Source organism: Panthera pardus, unplaced genomic scaffold (genome assembly GCF_024362965.1).
Source record: "Panthera pardus isolate Hobbes unplaced genomic scaffold, ASM2436296v1 HiC_scaffold_19, whole genome shotgun sequence".
Taxonomy (NCBI): domain Eukaryota; kingdom Metazoa; phylum Chordata; class Mammalia; order Carnivora; family Felidae; genus Panthera; species Panthera pardus.
The window spans coordinates 24,916,725-24,941,247 of NW_026526754.1; the positions used below are offsets into that span (position 1 = coordinate 24,916,725).

General features: G+C 57.4%; 1 protein-coding gene across 1 annotated transcript in view; it reads left to right on the forward strand.

Annotated features, from left to right (window-relative positions):
- ZC3H18 (zinc finger CCCH-type containing 18) overlaps positions 1-24,523 on the forward strand; it is a 59,429-nt gene that overhangs the window by 25,807 nt on the left and 9,099 nt on the right. The window contains 6 exon segments of the mRNA XM_053906748.1: positions 3,707-3,855; positions 4,179-4,271; positions 5,002-5,159; positions 10,063-10,180; positions 11,071-11,339; positions 23,847-24,038. Of these exon segments, the coding sequence (XP_053762723.1) occupies positions 3,707-3,855; positions 4,179-4,271; positions 5,002-5,159; positions 10,063-10,180; positions 11,071-11,339; positions 23,847-24,038 (979 nt within the window).

Consider the following 24,523-nt stretch of genomic DNA (forward strand, 5'->3'; position numbering starts at 1 on the left):
TGTAGCTCCGTTATTCGGGGAAAAAAAAAGCAAGGCTCAACACCAAGTGTGTATAAATGACCAGGAAAAAGTGGGGACGTCTACACCGTGGATTGATTGGTTGGTTGGTCCTCCCCCAGTAAACTGGTGACTGGCTCTGGTAGGAGGCCCTGGAGGCCTGGAGGCGGCGCTAACTTTCAGAGCGTTTGCATATGTTTTGTGTGTACGTTACTTTGATTTCATACATTTGCTTTTCAGTTAAGAACTAAAACGTCGTCTGAGCCTTCAAAGCCCTGCGTAAACCATCGTGAAGAAACTCACGCCCTCGTCCTGACGCCGTGACCCGGCTTCCACTTTCCTTGTTTCCTTCTGGCCAGGGTCCTCCCACAAGTGTCAGCCCGTGTATTTGTCCAGAGTCACAGTCCACACGAATTCTGTTGGTGAAGTTTCTTTTAGAAGTAGAAGGCTGTGGGGTTTTAAAACAAGATTTATTCTTCCAGTTTCTAGAGAATATTTTCGCCTAAACAAAATGCTGGGTTTTTTTTTTAAGTTCATTTCTTTACTTTGAGAGAGCACAAGTGGGAGAAGGGTAGAGAGAGAGTCCCAGGCAGGTGCCACGCCACCCGTGCGGAGTCTCTTGGGGGCTCGCCCCTACAAAATACTTTCTTAAATCACGAAAGCGTTGTATACTGACAGAGTCAGGACAGTAAAAGATAGAAGTCTTTCTACCATCCGACAATTGGGGGTGCTTCGTTCCAGGCTTTTTTCTACACAAAAATTCACTCTTAAAAAGGCTAGTGAGTGGTTGGCTCCGTCGGTGGAGCGTGCGACTCTTGATCTTGGGGTTTTGCGTTCGAGTCCCATGTTGGGTGTGGAGGCGACTTGAAGATAGAATCTTAGAGTACAAAGGCCAGCGGGAGCACACAGCTTCTGCCGCCCTCTTCCGTGGGTGTGCCGACCCACACCACCCTCCGTGGGCACCCGTCCCGGTGGTGCGGGTAGGCCTCCCCTGTCTCCGCCCGGAGCAGCCTTCTCTTCGCCTCTGGTGGCCGGCAAGGGTCTCCGCCCGCCCCGGAGCAGAGGGTCCAGGAGGACGGGCTCCTGTCACCTGCCGGAGACCCGGGGGGCCACCCGCTGCTGCTCTTGTCCCTCGTGCTCCCGTCTGATGTCTCCTCCCTCTTTTCTCCCCCTGCCTGTGGCCGTAGTGAAAGGTCTGTTTTGTCAGTAGGCTCAGGGGAGACGTTTTTGATTTTCTTTTGGAAATACTTTAAATACAAAAAAAAAGAAAGAAAGAAAAAAAACCCCAGATTAACAAACCTATTTCTCCACCACCCAGTTACATATTTTAGGTTTAAAAAGTCATAGAAAAGCTGGCACCTATATCGATACTTTTCTGCGCTCGGAAAGTTTCTGCAGGAAAACCCTGTGTTATCCGCTAGTCTAACTACACGGCGGCGAGGAATGCCGTGTGAGTTCTCACAGGCTTAAAAGGCAGAGAACTTGATAGCATTTGGAATTCTTTATTTACATACAGGACTACATAGTCTGTTTTCTTTAAACCTCTCTGAGACTCTGGGATTTTGAGCCCCCTGTAGTATGATATTTCCCAAACTCTGACTTCTGTGTGAATTTTAGGGGTGCCTGGGTGGCTGGCTCAGTCGGTTGAGCGTCCGACTTCGGCTCAGGTCACGATCTCACAGTTCGTGAGTTGAAGCCCCATGTCGGGCTGTGTGCTGACAGCTCGGAGCCTGGAGCCTGCTTCCGATCCTGTGTCTCCCCCTTTCTCTGCCCCTAACCCACTCGCATTCTGTCTCTGTCTCTCTCAAAAATAAAAATAAACATTAAAGAAAAATTAAGAATTTTAAACGGGCAGCCCGGGCGGCTCGGCCGGTTAAACGTCTGACTTCGGCTCATGTCGTGGTCTCGAGGTTCGTGAGTTCAAGATCCACCTCGGGCTCTGTGCTCTCAGTGCAGAGCCTGCTTCAGAGCCTCTGTCCCCCTCTCTCTGCCCCTCCCCCCGCTCATGTTTGCTCACACATGCTCGCTCGTCTCTCTCAAAAATATTTTAAAAAACAATTTTAAAAGTCATTTTCACATTTCCAGAGAAGTAATTTTAAGCATACTTTATTTCGCGTTTAACTCAGATCAATACGTTAGTTAAGTTTTAATGCAAGTTAAAATATTCATGATGTTTAAAAGGTAAATTTAGCTTTTTTCTGAATATCAAACAACTAGTTCTCTGTAATTTATACGAGGAAAACTATGTTTTGTCAACAGAAACATTTAAATGGAGTATCACATTTAGGAGTGAATATACAGGGGGGGCGCCTGGGCGGCTCAGTCAGTTAAGCATCTGATTCTTGAGTTCCGCTCAGGTCATGATCTCACAGTCTGTGGGATCGAGCCCCATGTCCCGCTCTGTGCTGACAGTGTGGAACCCTGCCTGGGATTCTCTCCCTCTCCCTCTCTCTCTCTCTATCTCTCTCTCTCAAAATAAGTAAACATTTTTTAAAAAGTGAATATATATTGAAAGATGGTTTAAATTTTAACTACGTGTTAAACTGTTGAAAACATTTTTAAATCATTTAGATACTGTATGCTATATTTATTTTTGAGCTTGTGTAGATACTACCTGTTCAAAAAATTACATTTTTATTTTATTTTTTTAATTTTTCAACATCCTCTTTATACCCAACATGGGGCTCGAACTCATGACCCTGAGATCAAGAGTTGCATGCTCCACTGACTGAGCCAGCCAGGCGCCCCCCAAAATTAATATTTTAAAAAGTGATTCACTTACTGGTTAAATTGAAACGTCGGCTTCTTGCCTTCTGCTCTGGAAAATCAGGCAGTTTCCTTGAATGATCTTGGTGTTCTGTCACCAAGTAATTCTAAAAGATATTTTTTATAAGCACCCAGATTATTAGGGTTGTCTGTGTGTTTTCTCTTTAATACATTTTTTAAGTCCAGAAATGTCCTGAAATGGTATGTGGGAGGCTTTGGTGGGAGAAACGCAGACGTCCCGAGCTGGTACAGACACCCGGAGACTGACTGGCAGAATTCTGGAAGCATCCTTCGATACTTCTCCGTGATGGCTGTTTCAGTATGCGTGGTTTTTTGAGTCAGAATAAATCAGGGTCCTCCTTGCATACCTCTGAGCCTTTCTGGGGGTGCAGTGTCGTCCAAGCAGGAAACCCAGGGCCACCTGTGATTGGGAAGCTCTTGGACTTTCTCTATTTTTAGGGGGAAATGAACTACTCACACAGTCACTTAGGAACAGGGGCCACGTTTCCTCCACCGCATAACCCCAGTCCCTTTCGGGAACACTCAGGAAGTGCTGCTCTCAGGAAGCTCCTTAGCCCGGGGCCCGGTCCAGGCCTGCCTGCCAGGAACCACGCGCATGCGTGCGTGCGTGCGTGCGTGTGTGTGTGTGTGTGTGTGAAGGTGGAGGCACGGGGTGGGGGGTCTTTGCCGTGCTCGGTTCAGGCGTGAAGGGTGAGCCCAGGCAGCCCAACTCTGAGCCCGACCCCGCCACCACCGCTGCCTGACTCCAGGCCCATTTGGACTCGGGTTCGCACAGCCTGTGGGGTGGCGAGGGCGCCCTTGGCACCGCACGGGCCCCCGGTGAAGCTGCCGCTCCTGGAGCCGCTGTGGGCAAAGCGGGCAGGAAGCTGACCTCGTGTGCTCCGATTGGCTCCCCTTTCTGACCTGGCTTTTGTCTCCACAGGGAACTGCACGTGGGGAATGAACTGTAGGTTTATACACCCCGGAGTCAACGACAAGGGCAACTATTCCTTAATCACCAAAGCCGAACCTTTCCCGCCTAATGGTGCCCCACCTCTTGGACCTCACCCGCTGATGCCTGCCAACCCCTGGGTGCGTGAACGCCTCTCTTTCTTTCATTGCTAACGGACGGGACAGCTAAGCTCTCCGAACCTTCTGCTTACAACCCATCGGTACACCTTGTGTAAAAGGCACTTCTGTGACGTCACGGTCACTGGGTCGCCTTCCAGATGCTTCCGTGTCTCTGTGAGGAGGCAACCCTAGGCTCAGGGCAGCAGGTCAGGGGCCACACTGAGGCTTGGAGTGCCAGGGGCGTGCGGCCGATAACCTTCTAGCTGGTGTTCTTGCTCCCGTCTCTTTATAGATTTTGAAGTTTGGCTTGCTTTCTCAACTTTTCCCTTCTTGTTTCTTAATAGGGTGGGCCCGTAGTTGATGAAATTTTGCCTCCACCCCCTCCAGAGCCCCCCACGGAGAGTGCCTGGGAACGAGGACTCCGGCACGCGAAGGAGGTAACTAGAGGGCCTGAGGAAAATTCTTGAGCACGAGTAGCGTTGCTTTGATTCAGAGACAGTGACCGGAAACTCAGTGAAGTCCTTGAAGTGAGGGAGCGGTTTCCTAAGAGTTAAGAGAGCTCCGTCGGTCTGTCCAAGGCCCAGGCGCGCTGTCTTCCCGGGGCTCGGGTGGCGTCACACCGCACCGCAGCTGGTGCTGCGGCCCCCGGCCTCCTGGAGCCGTGGCCTGTGCGTGTGCAGGCCCGTCCCTTCCCGAGACGGCCACTGTGCCTGCCCGCGCCCTCCCTCCAGGCTGTCCCGTGGCCCTGGCCGTCAGGCTTGTGATCTGTCGCCACCAGACCTGCTTTCCAGGCCCTCACTTCACTTTCTCTCCAGTGAGGTGACAGGATAAAACGAAACCATTCCCCTGCCTGGCTCAGCACGGAGCCCGCCCCCCCACCCCCCCCACCCCCCCCACCAGCCCTGGAACCACTTTCTCTCCATGCTTGGGCCCCGTCACGACCGAGTATCTGGGGCTCCCTGGCTCAGGAGGTGGCCGGCTCTGTTACTCCTTTCCAGAAGGTGAGCCAGCTCCGTGGCACCGCCTGGCGGGCCCGTCCTGCTGGTGCAGAGATGGTGTGCCTGGGCCTGGAGTCCCTCGGCCGCTCCCGCTGCCCTGGCTGGGGCGCTGTGGGGCCGCCTTTCCTGACAGCGACTAGCGTTGACTTCTTCCTTCTTACGACGGTAGGTTTTAAAAAAAGCAACCATTCGAAAAGAACAGGAGCCCGATTTTGAAGAGAAAAGGTTTACGGTGACCATCGGCGAAGACGAACGGGAATTTGACAAGGAAAACGAAGTTTTCCGGGATTGGAATTACCGCATCACGAGGGATGTCCGAGAGACAGCGTAAGGAACCATCCCTCCTTCCCTCCTGAGGGACAGTGAAGCTGTCCCCAGCCGTGGGAGCCTCGCGCTCTTCCCTCAGGCCTCGGGGTGCCGTGCCTCCCTCTCCCCGTCCTCGGCTCGGAATGGCCTTCCCGAGATCGTGTCAGAAGCTCTGCAGGGGCTTTCCTGGGTTTTCTGCGCCGTGAAGGAAATGCCCCGGCTCTGGCAGGGCCGGGTGCCCGGGGAGGGCTCACCTCTGTGTGGCTTCCTCTGAGCTCTGCGTTTCTAGAGCTGTGCTCCGAACCCCTGGAGCCCCGGCGGTCTGCCTCTTCCCACCCTCCTCCCGGTCTCCCAGCGGCCAGGAAGACCCATGAAATTGTCACCAGAGTCCAGGAACTCGGCAGGTGTGACGCGTTTCGTCGTAAATGGCCTTGTTCCTTCTCCGACACGTCCTGTTACTGGTCTGGTAGAGAAGTGCGTGCGGTTGAAAGGCTTCGGGGCTCTCACAACATCCCCCCGCACCTCTTCCCGGGGGACGGTCGGCTTTGTCGTGCCCCCCTTGGAGGGGCGGACGCAGGCAGCTCTCTCCTGAGCAGCCACCGCAGCGTGGGCTCGGGTCACCGCGATCGGAGCCGGCTCTGGCGCCCAGGCGGCGTCATAGCAGCGCTCCGCTCGGTCACACCTGCCGTGGGAGAGCGTGCTCGCTGGGGTCTGGCCGCGGTGGCAGTGGCGGTGGGCGCAGAGAAGGGGTTCGCGGACGGGGCTTGCCTTTCAGGGTTCCGCCAGCCAGCCTGCTACTCGAAGCTCGAGGCTCGTGTCCCGCATCGTGCACCGTGCCCCCAGCTCTCTGCCTGCAGAAAAGGACAGGGGGAGGCCCTGTGCTCCACGCTTGTGTCAGGGGACAGCTCAGAGTTTGCAGCGTAGAGATTTAAAGCCGTGGTTCGGACTTGTGTGTTTTCTGACTCTGGGTGTGGAGGCCTGTCAGATCCCGGACGGGAGCGTGGCAGTCGGGACTCTGTCTGCCAGCTCCCACGGCTCCCTTCGGGTCCTGAGGCCTCGCACTTTTCTTGGGGAAAGCGCAGGTGAGGCTCCCGTCCCGCCGGGCTCAAGGGGCAGGCGGACAGTCCCAGGGGCCGGGGTGACCGGCACAGAGGGTGTGCTCTCTGTGAACGCTGGGCGAAGAGGCTCCGAACCTCGACACTCGGCCTCCCGGCCGCTGCTGGAGCGGGGGCCTGGAGCGTGTGCCCGCAGGGGAGCCGGCCGGCGAGTGCGGCCCTGCAGGGTGCACGTGGGCCTCGACCGAACCGGCGCTGTGCCCTGGGCCTGCCCCGCGTGTGGTGCCGGCAGATGCCGCGCTCCCTCTGCGGAGGGTCCGTGGTGCGGGACCTTGCGCCTCTAAAGCCTCTGAGGACGGGCCTCGGAGCCAAGTTTTCACTCACGTTTGGTTTTTCAACGTCACTGCCCTAGAATTAACTGGGGGCTTCTGTGACACCCCTGTGCCGGGCCCCACCGGACCTCATCAGGCAGGGCCTCTGGGAACAGGGCCCCTGCGGCGAGTATGGGTGAGAAGGCACCTCTGCCCTGTCAGTCAGGGTCCGCTAAACACAGGAGACCCCCTGGTTATTTTCATTTCATGTAAAGACTGTGCAAACAGAAGGCAGTGGCAGCTGTAGGAAGCGGCGGGGGGGGGGGGGGGGGGGGGGGGGGGCGAGGACAGTTGGAAGTTCACATCGAGAAGCTGGAGGCCGGGCTGGGACTCGGGCCGCTGAGGAGGGGAGCGCTGGCCGGCTGTGCCAGCTCCCCTGTGGTGGGCGAGGAGGCCGGGGTGCCAGAGTCCTGCGGGCGGCGACGGGCAGAGGCCAGGACAGAAAGACCCTTCCGCCCCCGGGCCCGGCCAGCCCCTGCGGCACCTGTCGTGGGCCAGCCTCGCGCGGGGCAGTCGGGAGAACAGGGTGCTGTCGGCAGAGGGTGTGGGGGGCTCAGATACCAAGCGGACAGCTTAAAAGCAGTTCAGGGCCGTTGATGTAAAACTCAGAACCACCAGCCGTGCTGGTGTTCCCTGCCCGGGACCCCGGGGCACAACAAGCTCTGTGCCCAGGTGCTCTCCACCCGGCGACGCGGCAGGCCTGTGCGCCGGGTGAGGGAAGGTGGGGAAGAGGGAAGGTGGGAAAGGGCGTGAGGGCGGAGTACCAGGTGCGCCCCTGGACCGGCAGCACCACCAGCGGCCGGCCAGGGTGTCCAGGGAAGGTGGGGCCCCGCTGGCTAACTAACAAGCCTTCTGGGCGATCCTCGTGCCCACCCACTGAGGTTTGAGAGCCGTGGACTTCAGTTCGGGGGCCCGGGCCCCCACCTGACGTCAGGGGCGGTGTGGTCAGGCTCTGGCAGCGTGCAGCTGGGTGCTCTGTTGTGGAACCAGCGGGGAAGGGTGCCCGCTCAGGAGCTCCTGAGGAAGTAGCCTGAGACAGTAGGAAGCACAGGCAAACCGGTGTTTTCTTTATGCCTTTTTGGGAATTAACTTGTTTAGCAGGATCACTTAGTAAAGGTAGTGCTTTTCAGATGCCAACCACCTTGTGGGACCTCATGCGCACAAGGTATTAAGAACTGTCACCCTGGGGGCGCCTGGGTGGCTCAGTCGGTTAAGTGTCCGACTTCGGCTCAGGTCATGATCTCGCGGTCCGTGAGTTCGAGCCCCGCGTCGGGCTCTGTGCTGACAGCTCAGAGCCTGGAGCCTGTTTCAGATTCTGTGTCTCCCTCTCTCTCTGCCCCTCCCCTGGTCATACTCTGTCTCCCTCTGTCTCTCAAAAATAAATAAATATTTAAAAAAAAAAAGATGTCACCCTGGGGGGTGGGGCGTTGGGGGTCTCAGTTGGTTACGTGTCCAACCGCGGCTCAGGTCGTGATCTCACCGTTCCTGGGTTCGAGCCCCACGTCGGGCTCTGTGCTGACAGCTCAGAGCCTGGAGCCTGCTTCAGGGTCTGTGTCTCCCTCTCTCTCTGCCTCTCTTCCCCCCTGAAAAACAAAAAAATGATTAAAAAAAAGAAAGAAATGTCACCCTGGGGTTCCCAGCCAGCTCAGTCGGTGCGAGTGCGACTCCTGACCTCAGGGCCACGAGTTCAAGTCCCGTGACTTTGATGTCATCTCTGTGCAGGAGGCTGGGGTGCGCTGTATGCAAGAACATGCACTGAGCCCACCAAGGCGCCCTGACCGTTCCTTCACGTGGGGACCCTGGTGGCGGTGTCCTAAGACTCCAGGCCGTCCCACGGGAGAGAGGCCGTTACACGTTGTTTACCCGGTTTTCCAGAAACGAATTTGTCGGCACGGCCCTCCTTTGAGAGAGCACGCACCCTCACATCCGTTTGGGAAGGTGTTTCTCCCAGGGCCTGGGTTGGCCGGGAATGGTGCTGGGGCCTGGGGGGGGCCACGTTCTCTCTTGCTGTCGAGCAGCGGGCTGGGCCGCGACAGGCCTCCGCAGCTGCTGACTGCTGTCTTACACGCGACCTGAGTGGTGGGCACTTACGCGCTTTGGAAGATGTCTGGCCACTTGGAGTGAAAGAGAGCTGTGTCCTCCAGCAGACCCGGCCTCGGGTGAGTCAGTCTGCCAGGGTCCTGGCCCAGGCGGGGCAGACACCTCCCAGAAGGCAGCCCGCTGGAGGCCATCGGGCGACCCAGAAGCTCGGCCTGGCAGCCTCTTCAGGTTGTGGGCACGTTGGTTTCCCCCACCAGCTTACTCACAGGGGGGAGTCGGTCTGGAGCCAGGTAATCCCTGAAAGAATGCCTGTTGCCGGACTTGCGTCAGGGTCCAGGGCACCCCCAGGGCAGGTCCTCTGGGTCAGTGGCTAAGGTGGGATCTCCTTACCTTCCTCCCCACGGTCAGTGGCTGTCCCTTCCCCATTGAGTACAAGTCTGCCTTGGCCCCTCAGGAGGCTCCTTTATCCTACGTGCGGGGGTCTGTCCCTGGACCATTTGTTTCTTCGTGAGAAAGGCAGGCCTGCAGTGTGGTGTTGTCTCAGGGTGTGGCTTTCTTGGCTGGGCTTGCACATCTCTGCCTGCCTGTGCATTCGGGGACCAGTTGTCGAGCTCCATGTGGAAGCCCACCGGTGTTTTTACTGGGATTGCCCTCCATTTGCAAATTGATGGAGAGAGCTGACTTCTGGGCAGCGTCCGGTCCTGGCTGAAGACCAGAAACATGGTCTCGTGTGTTCACATGTCCTCTTTGTCCTTGAGGAGCGCATTAAAGCTTTTGTCAGATAGGTTCTGCTCAGTTCTGGTTAAACGCAGTTTGTTCCTCGGTGTTTCTTCTTTCTTGCTGCTGTAAAAGAGGGTTTCTCTGCTCCTTGTCCGGAGTGGTCATCTGTGTGCGTGGAGGCGTCGGTCTCATGCTTCACTGGGCCCTCTGGCTGCCTGGATCGGCTTTACCGGGACTCAGGTTCCAGGTCTGGTGCCATTTCATTTGCGGGCGTGGGTCCTTTTCCTCCTCGCCCAGCCTCCGCGGCTTCATTCGTCTGATGGCAGCAGCCAGCCTCTGCCACGCCGGTGGATGGCCATGGAGGCCGTGGCCGCCTTGCCTTTGCCCGGTCTTACAGAAATGCCCCTGTTCCCATTAGTAAGAGGTTGGCTCGAGTTCCAACGTATGTGTGTGAGTTAAGTCTCGTCAGGAAGTGTTGTCTCCAGCTCCCTGCGGTGTTTGTCATCGTAGGTGCGATCCTCTGTGGTTCTTCTCTTCAGGTCTGCCATTATGTGTGGCGTATTCACGAATTTCCTCCTTCTGACTCATCCTCAGATTCCTGGAATAAATCCCACTGAGTCATAGCGTATTTTATTTTCTTCATGTGGTGTCGGATTCTGTTTGCTAACGTTTTGTGTAATATTTTTGCCTTAATATTCGTAAGTGATAAGATTTGCCTCGTACTCGCTCATTTTGCAGACTGGAGCCTTATGCAGATCCGTACTACGACTATGAAATCGAGCGCTTCTGGCGTGGCGGGCAGTACGAGAACTTCCGGGTGCAGTACACGGAGACAGAGCCGTACCACAATTACCGGGTGAGTGTGACGGTCGTGCACGTCTCCCTGCGCTGGTCCGTTTCTTAAGATTACCCTCGTTTTCATCTGTGGGGCTTGATGCGGTTTTAGTAGCATGGGCAGAGCGTACCAGTTTCACGTCCCGACTGCCTGTTCGTGGAGAAGCAGTTCGGATCCACAGGTTAAATTGGTGGTGGTTTCCTTTAGTTGATCTGTGCCCTTGCTCTGGGTTTGTTAAAAACTAGGTTTGCCGACTGGATTGTTGATACAGCTCTGCATGGGACTGTGTTCTGCCCTCCTGAGTGTTTACTCCTTCAGGTTCCCTAGCGGTACCATTTATAACTATGCTGTCCTCACCCATGTCCTCACCCACTTTAGTGACCCCCCCCCCCCCGCCCCCAGCTGTGCCTTGCTGGCCTGGAGGGTGGGCCCGGGCTGTGGGGGTACAGGTGCGGCCTGCCAGGCAGGGTCTCCCTGAAGGTCGAAGTGACTTGTCGGAGCCGCTTTCCACCGCCTCTGTCCCCCACCACGCCCGAGGCTGCGGCCAGTGGCAGGGCAGGGGCGCACTTCGTTACCTCACAGGCCACTTGAAACCCAAAACCCGTGTCCGTGCTGTGATTTGGGCTTTGTCCCGTTTTAACTTTGAACACTAGAGCAGATGGATGGAGGAGACCTGAGCGATAGTTCCGGAAGGCGCTCGAGGGCCTGTGCCTCGGAAAGCAGGGGCCGTGCCCCGCGCTGTCCCCCGCCCCTGGAAGGGGGGTGGCGGGCGGCCCCGGCGACTGGCGGACCGGGTAGCGGTGCCTGGAGGGACGACCTGGGGAACAGAGCCGGCGCGGGAGGTGGCCCCCGCGGCCTCCCCGCCGCCCGCGTTCTGCCGGCCGCCGCCCAGCGCGTGTCTTTGGCTTCAGGACCGGGAGCGCGAGCGCGAGCGCGAGAACCGGCAGCGGGAGCGCGAGCGGGAGCGCGAACGGGACCGCGAGCGGGAGCGCCGGCAGCGGGAGCGCGAGCGCGAGCGGGAGCGGGAGCGCGACAAGGAGCGGCAGCGGAGGAAGGAGGAGTGGGAGAGAGAGCGAGCCAAGCGCGACGAGAAGGACCGCCAGCACCGAGACCGCGACCGCGAGAAGGAGCGCGAGAAGGAGAAGGAGAAGCCGAAGCCCCGCTCCCCGCAGCCGCCCAGGTAGGTCGTGGGCCCCTGGGCTCTGGGCTTTGTCCCCCCCGTGGGGTCCCCGGAGCGGAGGGGGCGCGCCCGCCGGCCACAGCCCCAGAATCCTCGCTGGAGAAAGGTCGGTGTGTCGGGATGAGTGGGTGCCGGCCCGTCCCGGAACGTGCGTGTCCCGGCGGGATCGCACCCCAGCGCACCCCGTCACCACCCTGTGTCGCGAAAGTTCTGAATTCCCGGTCGCGCCGCTTTGGCACGGCGCCAGGGAGGTGGCTCCGGCGGCCGGAGCGCCGGACCTCGAGCCCCCCGCCGTGGACGGCCGGCCTCCCCCTCGCTCGTCCTCCGTCTTCCGGGTGGTGGCTGTGGTTTTGTGCCGGTCGCGGGAGCTGCCGGGGTGGTGGCCGGGCGGGCAGTGAGGACGTGCCCTTCCGGTTCAGGGTCCGCGCGTGCGTGTTTGAGGACCAGGGCGGACACGTGGTCCTCAGGAGAAGATCCCGGAGCTGGAGGGGGCTTTGTCTGTGTCTGTGTTGACAGCCTAACGGGAGGCAATCCACACACCCCGCAGTGCCCGTGTTTAAAGTGTACAGAATATTGTAAGCTTGCAGAATATTCAGAACGGTGGCCCCGCCACAACTTTAAGGCCCTTTGTGCCCCAAAAAGAAACCTCATGCCCATCAACAGTCACCCCTCGTTATCCCCAAACGCCCCCCGGCTCCTGGCAGACACGGGTGTGCTTATCCTGGACACAGAGCGTGCGGTCTCTTGTGACTGGCTCCTTCCGCCCAGCGTGATCTCTGAAGCACATCCGCAGGGTGGCCGTGTCCGTGCCTCTGCGGCCGAAGACGATGCCGTCGTGGGGAACACGGACAACATTGCGTTTACCCGTCCTGTCCCGTCAGTGCACCTTTCAGTCGTTTCTCCCTTTGTCTGTCATGAACACGAGCATCGTGTGCAAGCGTTTTTGCAGAAGTGGTTTTCATTTCCCTCGAGTATACGCCTAGGAGTGCAGTTGCTGGGTCACGTGATAGCTGTGTTCAGCCTTCTGGGGAGTTTCTGGAATCTTCCAGAGTGGCTGCACCATGGTACGTTCCCATCGGAAACGTGTGAGTGTTCTACTTGTCTCCACATTATCTGCTTTTGCCCATTTTTTTCCACTGGGTGTGAAACGGTAGCTCATCGCAGCTCGGTTTACGTTTTCTGGTAACTAATGACCTCTTTCGTCACTGAAAGCCATTTTAGTCATGAAAACGCCGGGCCTCTTTTCATGTGCTTCTTGGTATATGCTCTTGGGAGAAACGTCTATCCAGATTTTTTGCCCGTCTTTTAATTAGGCCGTCTTATTGAGTTGTAGGAGTTCCTCACGTTCTAGGTACAGACCCCTTGTCAGACACCTGACTTGCACGTGTGCTCCCCCGTTGTGCAGTTGGTGGTTTTGCTTTCTTGATGACATCAGCCTTTTTCTTAATTTATTTTATTTTATTTTTTTAGCGGGAGCCTTGTATTTTATATTTTTTCCAGTTTTACTGAACTATAGTTGACACGTAACATTGTATACGCTTAAAGTATACAATGTGATGACCGGGTACGTGCACATGTTGCAGAATTGTTGCCACAGTGAAGTTGGTTAACAGCAATATTGTTTCACATAATTCCCTCACGTGTGTGGTGAGAACATCCCAGAACTGTCTCGCATCTCAGGTACACGGGTACACGATACGGTATTTCAACCGCGGGCCCACCGCGGTACCCTAGATCCCCGGCACCGACTCGTCTCACGACTGGAAGTTTGTACCACGTGACCAACATCTTGCCGTTTCCTCCACGCCCTTCTCCTGTCTGTTTCTAGATGTTTGGCTCTTTTCGATTCTCCGTGTAAGTTAGGAATATACAGTAAGAAGTCTTCTTTTGCCTGACTTCACCGAGCGTAGTTTCTCAGGGTCCGTCCACGTTCTCACAAATGGCAGGATGTCCCTCTTTCTCGCGGCTGAATCACCGTCCATGGTATGGCTCCTCCACACCTTCTTCATCTGCCAGTGGACGCTCAGCTGGTTTCCGCGTCCTCCCTTCGAGAAGGAGGCTGCGGTGAACACGGGAGTGTGGACGTCTCTTCTGTTTGCGTTTCGTTTGGACGTTTACCCAGAAGTGGTTGCTGGATCACGTGGTAGTTCTGTGTTCGGTTTTTTGAGGACCCTCCATACTGTTTTCCACAGCGGCCGCGCCCGTTTGCATTCCCACCGACAGTGCACGAGGGGTCCCCTTCCCCACCCTCACTGACGCTTGTTACCAGTTGTGTTTTTGATGACAGCCTTTTAAGAGGCGGGACGTGATCCCTCATTTTGGGTTTGATTTGCAGTCGCCTGGTGATGAGTGATGTTGAGCGCCTTCTCACGTTCCTGTTGGCCATCTGGCTGTCTTCTTTTGGAGAATGTCTAGTCAGGCAATTGCCCATTTTTAAATTGGATTCTTTGGTCTTTGCCATTGAGTTGTAGGAGTTCTTTACGTATTTTGGATATTAATCCCTCACCTGATAAATGGCTTGCGAGTATTTTTTTCGCGCTCTTGTAGGCTGTCCTTTCACTTTGTTGATGATTTACTTTGCTTTGTGGGAGCTTTTTAGCCGGTGTGGTCCCACTGTTTACATTTGGTCTTGTTGCCCGTGGTGTGGGTGAGACTCGCATCGAGGAGCTTTATTGTCGTGTTTCCAACTGGGAGCTTCTGGACTTCGCGTCTTTGATCCATTTGGAATTATTTTTGTGTGCAGTGTAAGACAGGGGTCCGCTTCTTTCTGTATGTGGCTGTCCGGTTTTTCCAGCATGGTTTATTGAAGAGACCATCTTTTCTCCTTTGTGTCTTCTTACCTCCTTTGTTGTAATTGACCATATATGCATGGATTGACTTCTGGGCTCTCCGTCCTGTCCCATTGATCTGTGTCTGGTGTTTGTTTGTTTGTCTGCCTTAAGCGGTCTCTGTGCCCATCGTGGGGCTTGAACTCACGACCCCGATCGCACACTCCACCGTCTGAGCCAGCCAGGGGCCCTGATACGTGTCTGTTGTTATGCCAATACCATACAGTTTTGGTTACTAAAGCTTTGTGATACAGTTCGAAATCAGGAAGCGAGATTCTTGATCCAGCTTTGTTCTTGTTCGAGATTGCTTTGGCTATTTGGGGTCTTTTGTGGTTCCATACAGTTGTTTTTTCTATTCCTGGTGAACACTGCCCTTGGAGTTTTGATAGGGATTCCAGTCTGTACTTGGCTTTGGGTGGTGTGGACATTTCTTCTGCATCCTTGCGATCCGTGAACGCGGAATAGATTTCCGTTAATTGTGGAGTCTTCGATTTCTTTCATGGGTTTCATACAATTGTCAGGATACAGTGCTTTCACGTCCTTGGCTACATTTATTCCTAAGTATTTTATTTTTGATGCAGTTGTAAATGGGATTGTTTTCTTTGTTGTTGTTGTTGTTCATGTTGTTACTGTATAAAAATGCAACAGATTTTTGTATGTTGAATTTGTGTCCTTTGTACCGAATTCATTTACTGGTGACAGTTCCTTGGTGGGGGAAGCTGAGCTCTTCCCGTAGATCTCGTCCCTGTGTCAGCGCAGCTGTGTTTCTGACAACGAGCCTCAGGACCGTCGTCTTTGGTTTCACGGTCAACTCTGGCCGCAGCAGGACAGTCCGTGTGAGCACCAGCCTTGACTGTTCCCATCCTCCACATGGCGATGAATTGCCCTCACTAAATTCGCTGTATTTTTTCATACTTTCCTAACATTGGGCAAAGCGATGTTTCGACAGGACGTTCAGAGTGAATCACACGCCCTAGATGCAGAAACAGTTCATTCTCTGGAAGACCGCTGTGACGGATCTTTATGTTGCCGGAACCGCCGTTTACCTCCCCGTGAAATTCGTCACTTCATTTGAAGCGCAAAGCTTGATTTTGATCTTCCTGCTCTCGGTCCCTGGAAACCCCTCTGCTCACGCCACCGCTGCGCTCTTCGTCCAGCCTGGGCCCTGGCCACCCTCCGCCCCTGCTGGGCCCCGGCGTCTCTGGGACTCTGCTCCGACATGGCCGCTCAGAGGGGCCTCCCCACCCACCCCTGTCTTCGCTCCCTGCTTGCTGGATCCTCGCGGCTGTCGTCGCTCCCCGATGTCACATTGTGCTCTTCGCATCTCTGTTAGCCTGTGCTGCCTTCCAAAGTGGGATCCCCAGGGGGGCACCGTGGCAGCAGGTCCCGTCTCAGAGCCCGGCACGGAGCTGGAGCCCGCAGACCCTCGATGGTGCTGTGGAGTTGTTCTGGATTCGGTAGCAGCCTGCGTTTTGCCCCGTCTGCCGCCGTGAGTGTTGTAAGGTGGACAGAATCATAGGCTGAGTTCTGCAGAGAGGACTGATTCAGTCTGCTTTCCAGATTCGTGAAACGGCTGTTTTCGTGCACATCCACATCCCTGGTCTTAGAAGGAGAAACACAAGAAAGATGGACAGATGATGTCTAGGATGTGTGGACTCCCAGATCACATCAGCAAGTCCGTTCTCGTGGTTTGCTGGTTTATGAGCGAATTCGCTCCTATTTGCTCTGACGACCAACCGCCTCCCTCCACTCCCTCCATTGACACGTCCTGCTCGTCTCCAGGAAGCCAGGTAGCTCTTCCAAGTTGGAGGTCTGTTCTTCCGGCACAGGGACCCTTTTATACCCGAGGGCGTGCTTTTAGAGAGAGTCCGTGGGAGAACAGCTGCGCCGGCGGCTGTGTCTGTCTGTGCTTGTGACTGACTCCTGGGACAGACGCCCGCCTGCCCCTCGTTCCCGGTCCCAGTGCTGCCCGACCCCTGCAGAGGAGGTGCCCACGCGAGTCCAGCGAGACTGCGCTAACAGCAGTGCTGTGTGTCGGCGTGGCCCCCGGGCGCCAGACGCCTGTGCGGAACGGCCTCACACACAGCCTGCGTTGGCACAGCCCAGGATCGGCAGGTGAGGGCCGAGGTCAGTGAGAACACGGCTGAGCCCGCAGGGCGGGTTCAGGAGGCGCGACTGAGTGGCTTCTTCCTAAAAGGAGGTGCAGCTTCCTCACCGGACCAGGCAGGCGTGCCCTCTACTTGTTTCTGCCCGGTTTGCTCCCGTCTGTTGGGCTCACGGTCCCCCCCTTTTCTTGCCTGGACTCTCACTTTCGCTCCTGCGGACCGTCCCCCACAGGACTTCTGCTGACGGCAGGGACACGTGCACCCTGTCCCTTGGTTAGGATTCAGCCTGTCTCACTGGTGCCGGGGAGTCTTGCGCCCCGTCTTTGATCACTCTGGCTGGAACCCTGCTGGCCCTGCGACCGGCCCGAAGGGCTAGGGTTTCACCAGAGCAGAATTTCCAACCCGGCCCTCCTATTTCCTTTTCCTGTGACCAGCCAGAGCCGGTGTGACTGCTTCTTCGGGAGGAAGCTGAATTTCCCCGCGGTAGTATGTTTGTGCGATCTCCCTGTCGTCGAAGAGTTTGTTTACTTAGCCCAGGACGGCTTGGGGATTTTACAGCAGCAGCTGGACAGAAAGGGTTCTCCTCGTCTGAAATAGGAAACAGACACGGTCACGTTCAGAGAGTCCGGTGGGAAGCTCTCGTCTGTGCCACCAGGGGGGCCGTGTGCCGGAGCGGATGCGGCACCGCCCTGGTCCTCGCAGAGCCCGGTGGACGTGACGGGGGTAGGCGATGAACTCCGTGCGCTGGTGGCTCTCCCGTCTTGTCTGCAGCCGGCGCGGGCGCTTTAAACCCAGAGCCCCCGCCACCCAGCAGAGGGCACGGGCACGCAGCGCGGCTGAGCGAGCTGTGGGTGAGGGCTGGCAGTGGCGCTCCGGGCTCCCGGTTTCTTCCCCCCGCCCGTCCCGAGCTGGTCTGCTCTGACACGGCACCTGGTGAGCTGTCGGGGTTTCTTGCCAGCTTTACGCTGGGCCTCGCAGGCTAGACGCGGTGTCACCGTGTGCGCAGATGTGTCCCTCTCCATTTAGCTTGGCCTTCTGTAACTGTGCCTTTTGGGGTCCCTGGCCGCTCCTGCATCTGGGCTATTTAGAGACTAGACTGGAACCTCGTAAGCAGTCGTATGGGACGCGTCTATGTAAATAGAGGGAAACCCCTTTTGTGAAACCTTCTAATCTTTACAGCCGAGCCAGTGGGTGTGCTCTGGGCGGGGCTGAGGTGGGTCAGGAGGATGTGCTTTGGCACAGGCAGATTCAGGCCATCCCAGATAAAAATAGCAGCTGACATCTTCCTGGAGGGATTGCCCAGACTGCCTGTTACCGCGAGAGCTGCGCACAGTTGAGGTGTGGTGCCCCTTGGGGTGACATGGCACACTCCTCGTTTCCTGGGAGGGAACCTGCCCGCCTCTCCACGTTCCCCGAAGCCCACGCTCTCCTCAGTGGGGTCCTTGGCGTCTCGGGGTGCGAGAGGCCTGTGCGCGGCCCGTCAGTGTCCGGTCAGAGGCACATCGGGGGGTCTGTGAGCCCCCCACAGAGGCTTGCTCTGGACTCGCCCCGGCCCGGAGCAGCTGGCTTGCAGCTGGGCCCCCGCCCTGCGTGTGTCTGAGCAGCTCAGGTTGCCCCTTTATTCGCAAAAACCACACGTTGGGTTTCCCTCCGCTTTTGGGGACGCTCCGCTCCCGCCCGGCCAGCGCCCGTGCCCATCTGCCCGGCCTCCCGACGCCCGGCCTCGGCCGCTGCGGTGTCTCCCCACCTTCCGCGGCCTCCGTGGCACACTCTGTCGGGTTCGTGAATTTGAACATGACAAGTCGTGGCCTGAGTGTGCCGACGACCACACCCGGACAACCTGGCCTCCCGCTCCGCTCCCAGCCGTGTGACGCTTCATGCTCCGCGACCAGCCCGGCGTCGCAGATACCTCCGAGCTGGTTCCCCGGCACTTAGGCTCAGCTCCGAAACCGTCCTCGGTCTTGTCTCCCGGCAAGGCGCTCCCCTGGGGGTTTCCTAACCCTCATGTCCCCGTTCTGATCTCGGCGCTCGTCCGTCCTGGGCACGGCTGAATTGCTCGGCTCTGAGAAAGTCACGTCCGGGGTATCTTTGAGGAAAAGCGCATCCTGGTTTTTAGCTTCTTGACTGCCTACCCCGCTGAGTCATCCAGAACTTGCTCAGCTATTTGCTGAGTACGAAAAGGCAGATGATGGCAGTAGGTCATGCTCTCAGGTGTGTGTGGATGTCTGGCGTGGGTGGGAGATGGGGAGGGACGGACGGACGCGGGTGCGGCCGTGACATGGGAGAGGCGCTGGGGAGCCTCCTCGGGCATCGCTGTGTGCCCGCTTTGTCCTCTGCTCCCCCAGAAGTTCATGTCGGGGCACACAGGGCTTGTGTGTCCCTGGGTTTACTTGTCCCTGATTAGGTTCGAGTGCGTTTTCAGAGGTGGAGGGTGAACGTGACATCACCGTAGGCCCTTCTGTCTCTCCTCCCCTGGAAGACCGGGAATGCAGCGGCCTGTGCTGCAGCATCCGGCAGGTCCTGTGCGGGCACCGCGCTGGGGGCACGGGCGGGGAGGGGCGGGGGGGAGCAGGCTCCCTTGCAGGTGGGCGTTCCGGAGGGAGGGAGCCCCTGCCCGGGCCAGCGCCCTCCCAGAAGCACATGGACCGCCGGGGGTGGCTTCTGCCCGGTGTTGAGGAGGGTGATCACGGCGCAGGCTTCCACATAAGGCCCCACAGAGGCTCCGGGAGCACAGGCGTGCTGAACGCCTCCCGCGGAAGGTACCGTGACCTTCCCAGACAGGAGTGTGAACAAGTTAGGTGACTTGCGGTTCCCTTTTCCCGGATCCTTTTTAGAGACTTAGCCCTTTGATTTTAGAAGAACACCTTTCTGCTTTCACCTTGTTCCGCTTTGGAGCCCACGCTTGGCAGCCGCTCAGCTCGGAGTTTCCAGACCCCGTTCCGTCACCCTCTTACGTCACCGCCACCTCACACCCCTGTGGCCCGTGTGAGACACGGGGCGTGTCAGGAGTCGACCCGGGCCCCTGTGTCGTGTTGTGTTCCGACGTGGGCATTTGGCAGTCCTGGTACGGCTGACCTTTGCTCCTTGGAGCGTCTCCCGAGGCCTTGAACAAAGGCTCTGTACCCGGAAGATAAGCTTGTGTTGTAGCTGTGCTGGGAAGGCCACTTCCTCGGCGGAGGGACAGGAGCCTGGCTTCCCCTCTCCCTTGGGAAGGCTTTATGCAAATTCCACGCGCGTTCCTGACTTGGGCCTGGCCTCCCCAGTCACCTGCTGACTTCGCTGTTCCTGTTCCTGTTCCTGGGCTGAGTCGCAAGCCTGGGGGGGGGGGGGGGCAGTTCTGCGCTGCTTTCTGTCTCCGCGAGGTCCTTTGTTTTCCAGGCCACGCGCGCTCTCTCTTCCGGGGTGTCGGCACTCTCTGAAAGGGGCTTCATCCTCAGGGGCCTGGCCTCTCTCTGAGAGCACAGGAGCCGCCATGGGCCCCGTGTCAGGGGCGCTGCTGCCCAGGGTTTCAGAGCCGGCCGCCCAGGCTCTGCCCCCTTACTGACTGGGTTGTGTCGGACTCCTCTGCCCGCCGTGTGCTGCCCACCGCAGCCCAGAGCTCGGGGCCCCTTCCTCCTCTGAGGCCCCATGAGAGGTGAGAGCAGGGCACTGATAAAGACTCCGAGAGTGTGTGCGGGTCCGTACAGCAGACCGCTCTCTCTGCAGGAGTGGAAAAATCTTTAGTACTTGGGGTTTCTCTGTAACAAACGTGAAACGTTACGGCGTAGGAACGTTTGGAAAACCTTACAAAGAATAGAGGAAACGGTGAAGAAGGAAAGTGGACCAGGTGGCTGCTGTCACCCCTAGCCACACGTGCCCACCCGCATGGGAGTCTGGGGATGCCTCGTCCGCCCTCTGCCGGCCGTCCCCAGTGTCCTGTGCACGTCTCCCAGTGGGACTTCCTGTGAGCTCTTCATCGGTCATTTTCCCAAAAACACTTGCCATCAAAACTGATGGTTCCAGGTTTGTGTCCAGGCCTGAGACCCTTTCTTCCCGGTCTGGGTCCCCAAGTCCGCGGCCCCTCTCAGCAGTGTCTGACGTGGGGGGTCTGCAGAAGGGACCCCTGGCTCAACGTGCTCCCCAAACTGCTCCATTCTTGCACCACCTGCACGGCTTTCTGTGTCCAGGTCCCACATGTGCTCCTTACGTTTTTTGAGGTTTTCACTTTTTAAGCTTAAATACGTCTAAAAAGGAAACTTTACATCATTTCCGTAAAGCAGGCCAGATCATTTGTCCTAGTGAGTCACTACGGAAATAAAGTCAGAAGTAAAAATGGTTGTTTGTGTACTAGTTAATTAAAACCAGGACCCCCATTTGCCACAGTTTGGGGATCCCTGGTTTCATGGGGTCACTACCAGGCATCCAGCCCTTCAGAAGCAAGGCCCCCACAGCGCCCCCAGGCCCCGTTCCAGCACTGTTGAAGGGCAGCTCATTGTGAAGCCCATAGTGTCACCCCAGTGTGAGTGAAAGGGTGTCCCTGGCAAGAAACACTGACTCTAAAAGAGGACGGGAGTCTGCTTTGGCCTCCGCTCGGTGACCTCAGTGCTGTGATGGAGACAGATCAGTGTTCTGTCCTTTCTCTGCTCACTGCAGCAGGGGCCCTCGGTGCAGTCACGGCAGCGTCACAGGCCTGTCCCTTTTTCGGCCGCTTTGCTGCCCCTGGTAGACGGGCCGCAAACCGGCCAAGCTGGGCCGTTCGATGACTCATGGAAACCCGGTGACCAAGGTGTTCTGTTTCCTGTTGCATTTTTAGAATGAGAGCAGCACAGGACGTGGAAAGGTGATGGCAGCCTGGGGCAGCCGGGACAGCTGGGACAGGCTGGAATCGACAGGTTTTTGCTTCCTCCCGGGATTACTTTCCTCGGAGGACACGCTTACGAGCTTATGTGGCATTGTCTCTCGGGGTTTGGGGCCGACAAAACAGGGATTTTATGCTTCAATTTAGTGTGTCCTTAGGGCAGTTTTAAATGTCGGTTTTCGCTTCTGCTGCGGGAGCCTTCGCAAGTAGCAGACCTGAAACCCGCTGGTGGTTCTGCAGATGCCGGCAGGTGACGGTTTTTATGTATCGTGATGTGAGATAACTGGATGCTGGTCACGGCAAAGCCAAGTGGAACCGAGAGGCTCAGGTGCTGGTGGTGGAGACTCCGCAGCAGCTGAAAGTCTACCCAGAAAAGGCAGGACGTCTTATGAAGAGAACGGCCCCCACGAGGGAAGGCCTGGGTGAATGGCAAGATGCTCTTAGCTTAGGAACACGCCCGCGGGAGGCCCGGTGGGGGGACAGCGTCTGCAGGCACGAGGGCGGCACGCGCCGAGCACCTTGGGGAACTCGGAGCGTCGGGGCTTCTGGACCGTGCACCTCCCGGGGGGACGATCCTGGAGGGAGGGGAGTAGCCGGGTTACGAGACAGCGGCCCCCCGAGAGTGAGACACGCACACCAGAGGTGGCCCCGCATCCCAGAGCCGCTGGCGGAGAAGCCGGCCGGCGCCGTGGGCCCCGTCCCCTCACGCCACCTTGTGCTCTGCCCTACGCGTCGCAGACAGAAACCGCAACTCCGGGCACACCAAAGAGTGGACTGTTAACACAAGAAAGAAAGGAAGGAGCTCGAGATCACCCAGAAGAAAAACACAAGCGAGGGCGGCTCCGAGTGGAGCGGGACCCGTGTGCCGGAAAGAGAAGGAGCCCATTCGATGCCGCCACCAGAGTTGAGAGCCAGTAGCCGGGGACAGACGCGGGACCGTGAAGGGCTCCCTCCCACATAAAGAACTGGCCAGAAAAGTGGCCAAGAGTGAGGCCGACGGCCAGAGTTCAGGGTGGCCAGGAGGCGCGGGGGCCGGCCTTCCGGCCCCAGCTGCCGCCACAGGCACCAGGAGCCCTTTCCACGTACGCAGTTGCCACGTTGAGGGTTTATCTTGTGTTTCCCTGGTAACACGGGAACCCGCACGGTGAGAACGAGGTAACGTGGGCGCCTTCACGCTGCCGAGCGAGCGCAGGTTGGTGTCGCTTTGGGGAAGATACTTAGCTTGTAAAACGTTCATTTCCTTTGACCCACCGTTTCGACTTCTCAGGAGTCTGCTCTTAGAAGAAACAAGTTGTCCGTGAACGTAGAAGGGGTCATTTTAGCATTATAGGTTAGAAACAGCCGACGGTGTAGGAATGTTGGAATTCTGTGGCACGTGGCATGTGGCGCGCGTCATCACACGGTCCGGGAAGACCCCACTTGCACAGCAGGTGCCACGGGGAGGCGCCCCGTTGCAGCCGAGCGCTCACCGGGCGGGTCATGGGTGCAGTGGGCGTGAGTGCACGCGGGAGTGTTCGTTGCGGCCGACCGAGTGCGGGGGAAGGGAGCGCAGAGGCGTAAAGAGATGCTGGCCGTCTCTGGAAAATGGGAGGACCGGATTTTTATTTATTTCCTTGTTTGTACTCTCTGTGTTTTTTAAATGAACTTTATAGTATTTAATTAATAAAGAACTATATCCCGGGACCAGCACACAACTGCTACTTGTCTGGGATCCTATACTTTGGCTCCTCATTAAGGGAGGAGGTTTTGGTTTGTGGGGTGTATCTGTGGGCACAGGGCGCCCTGGCCGGTGCTGGGCCTCCTCCCAAGCTGGGCTGCCGAAGTCCCTTCTCCCACTTTGTCTCTGCCGCGAGCTCCTGGGTGGCGTGGACGGGCTCACCCGTCTAGGACTCAGCCGCCCAGCACCTCCCACCGCCTTTAAGGAGGGCTCCCGGGTTCTTCTGCCGGAAGCCCGCCGTCCACCACAGAGTGTGGCTGTCACACTTCAGCCTTGATTCCCTTCCAGGTGACTTCTGTCCACTTGTGGTTACCACGGATGCAGCCCCGCTGAGATTTGGGGGCGATTGCTCATCGGGCCTGGCAGGGTCCCTCATCCTGGCCCGCTAGCCCTCAGTCCTGACGCTTGCGTTAACGGCGGTCACGGAGGAGCACCCCTCTCTGGGCCACTGCCTCCCCCCGCCACCCTCCCTCTCTGGCTTTGATCAGGATATTCTCTGGGTGAATTAAACCAGCCTCTTTAAACCTAACTCAGACGACAAACGAACCGTTTAAGGCTTGAGTTTCATGATTCGTCAAATCTCTAATGCACGTGAAAACAAAAAGTGCTTCGTTACCCTTAAATTAAGCATTTGTTGTGCACCTGCGTGCCAGCTCTAGAGAGCATGTTGGATGGGCCACCTCTGTCCCTGTCCTCCCCAGAGTTTGTAGTGTGGGTGGGGAAGATAGGAGGTCAGGAAGCAGGTACACCCGAAAAGGTAAGTACCAATGTGGTTAGGTGTCCTGAGGGAGAAAGATGGGTGTTTGCCCAGGAAGGACGCGTGTGCGGGGAGACCGTTCACGGAGCGAGCTCTGCTGTCGGTGGACTGTTGCCGCCCCCATAGGCAACCCTTTATTTGTCAGGCTTCCCTTGAATAAGGTACTTCACGCCATGATCTCACCCCTTATAAGGTTCCCTTCACCAAACAGCGGCGCCTTCATGGAAGGGGTCCCAGCGTTGCTAACATCTCTGTGATTTTAGCCGTCAAACTGAGCCACCAAAGAAGGAGGCCACCGCTGCCGGCCCGCAGGTGAAGCGAGCAGACGAGTGGAAGGACCCCTGGCGTCGGTCCAAGTCTCCCAAGAAGAAACTCGGGGTGTCCGTCTCCCCCAGCCGGGCACGAAGGCGTCGGAAAACATCCGCCTCGTCGGCCTCTGCCTCCAATTCCTCCAGGTAAGGAGGCCGGCTGGTCGGAGTTAAGCTGGTTCATCCGCACCACCGGATGGCCACACCGCCCCCGCCTGAGGACAGTCAGTGGGACTGCAGGGGCGTCTGTTCCGAGATTATTGAGAAGCTGGGGTGCTAGAGCGTCAGCGGCAAACAGAACCGATGCTCGGAGCCTCAGAAAGGCTTCACGCCCCCCAAAATAGACACTTGAGACCGGCCAGGATGTTGGCGACCCAGCCGGGAGCACGGACCCGGTGAGGGCAGAGAGGTCAGCCCCTCTCTTGCTGTGAGTTGGGGCTTCTGTGTGTCCACCGGGTCTGAACAAACAGACGAGGGTGCGGCCCCTCGTGGGGGGAGCCTGCGGTGTGGACGGAGACCGGAGAGGTCCTGGTGGATTCGGGGTTCTCGTGACGTGCGCCAGGGGCCGATAAGTATACGTGGGCATGTGCGCAGGTCAGACGTGCTCTCCCGCACGCGTGGGCCCACCTGCG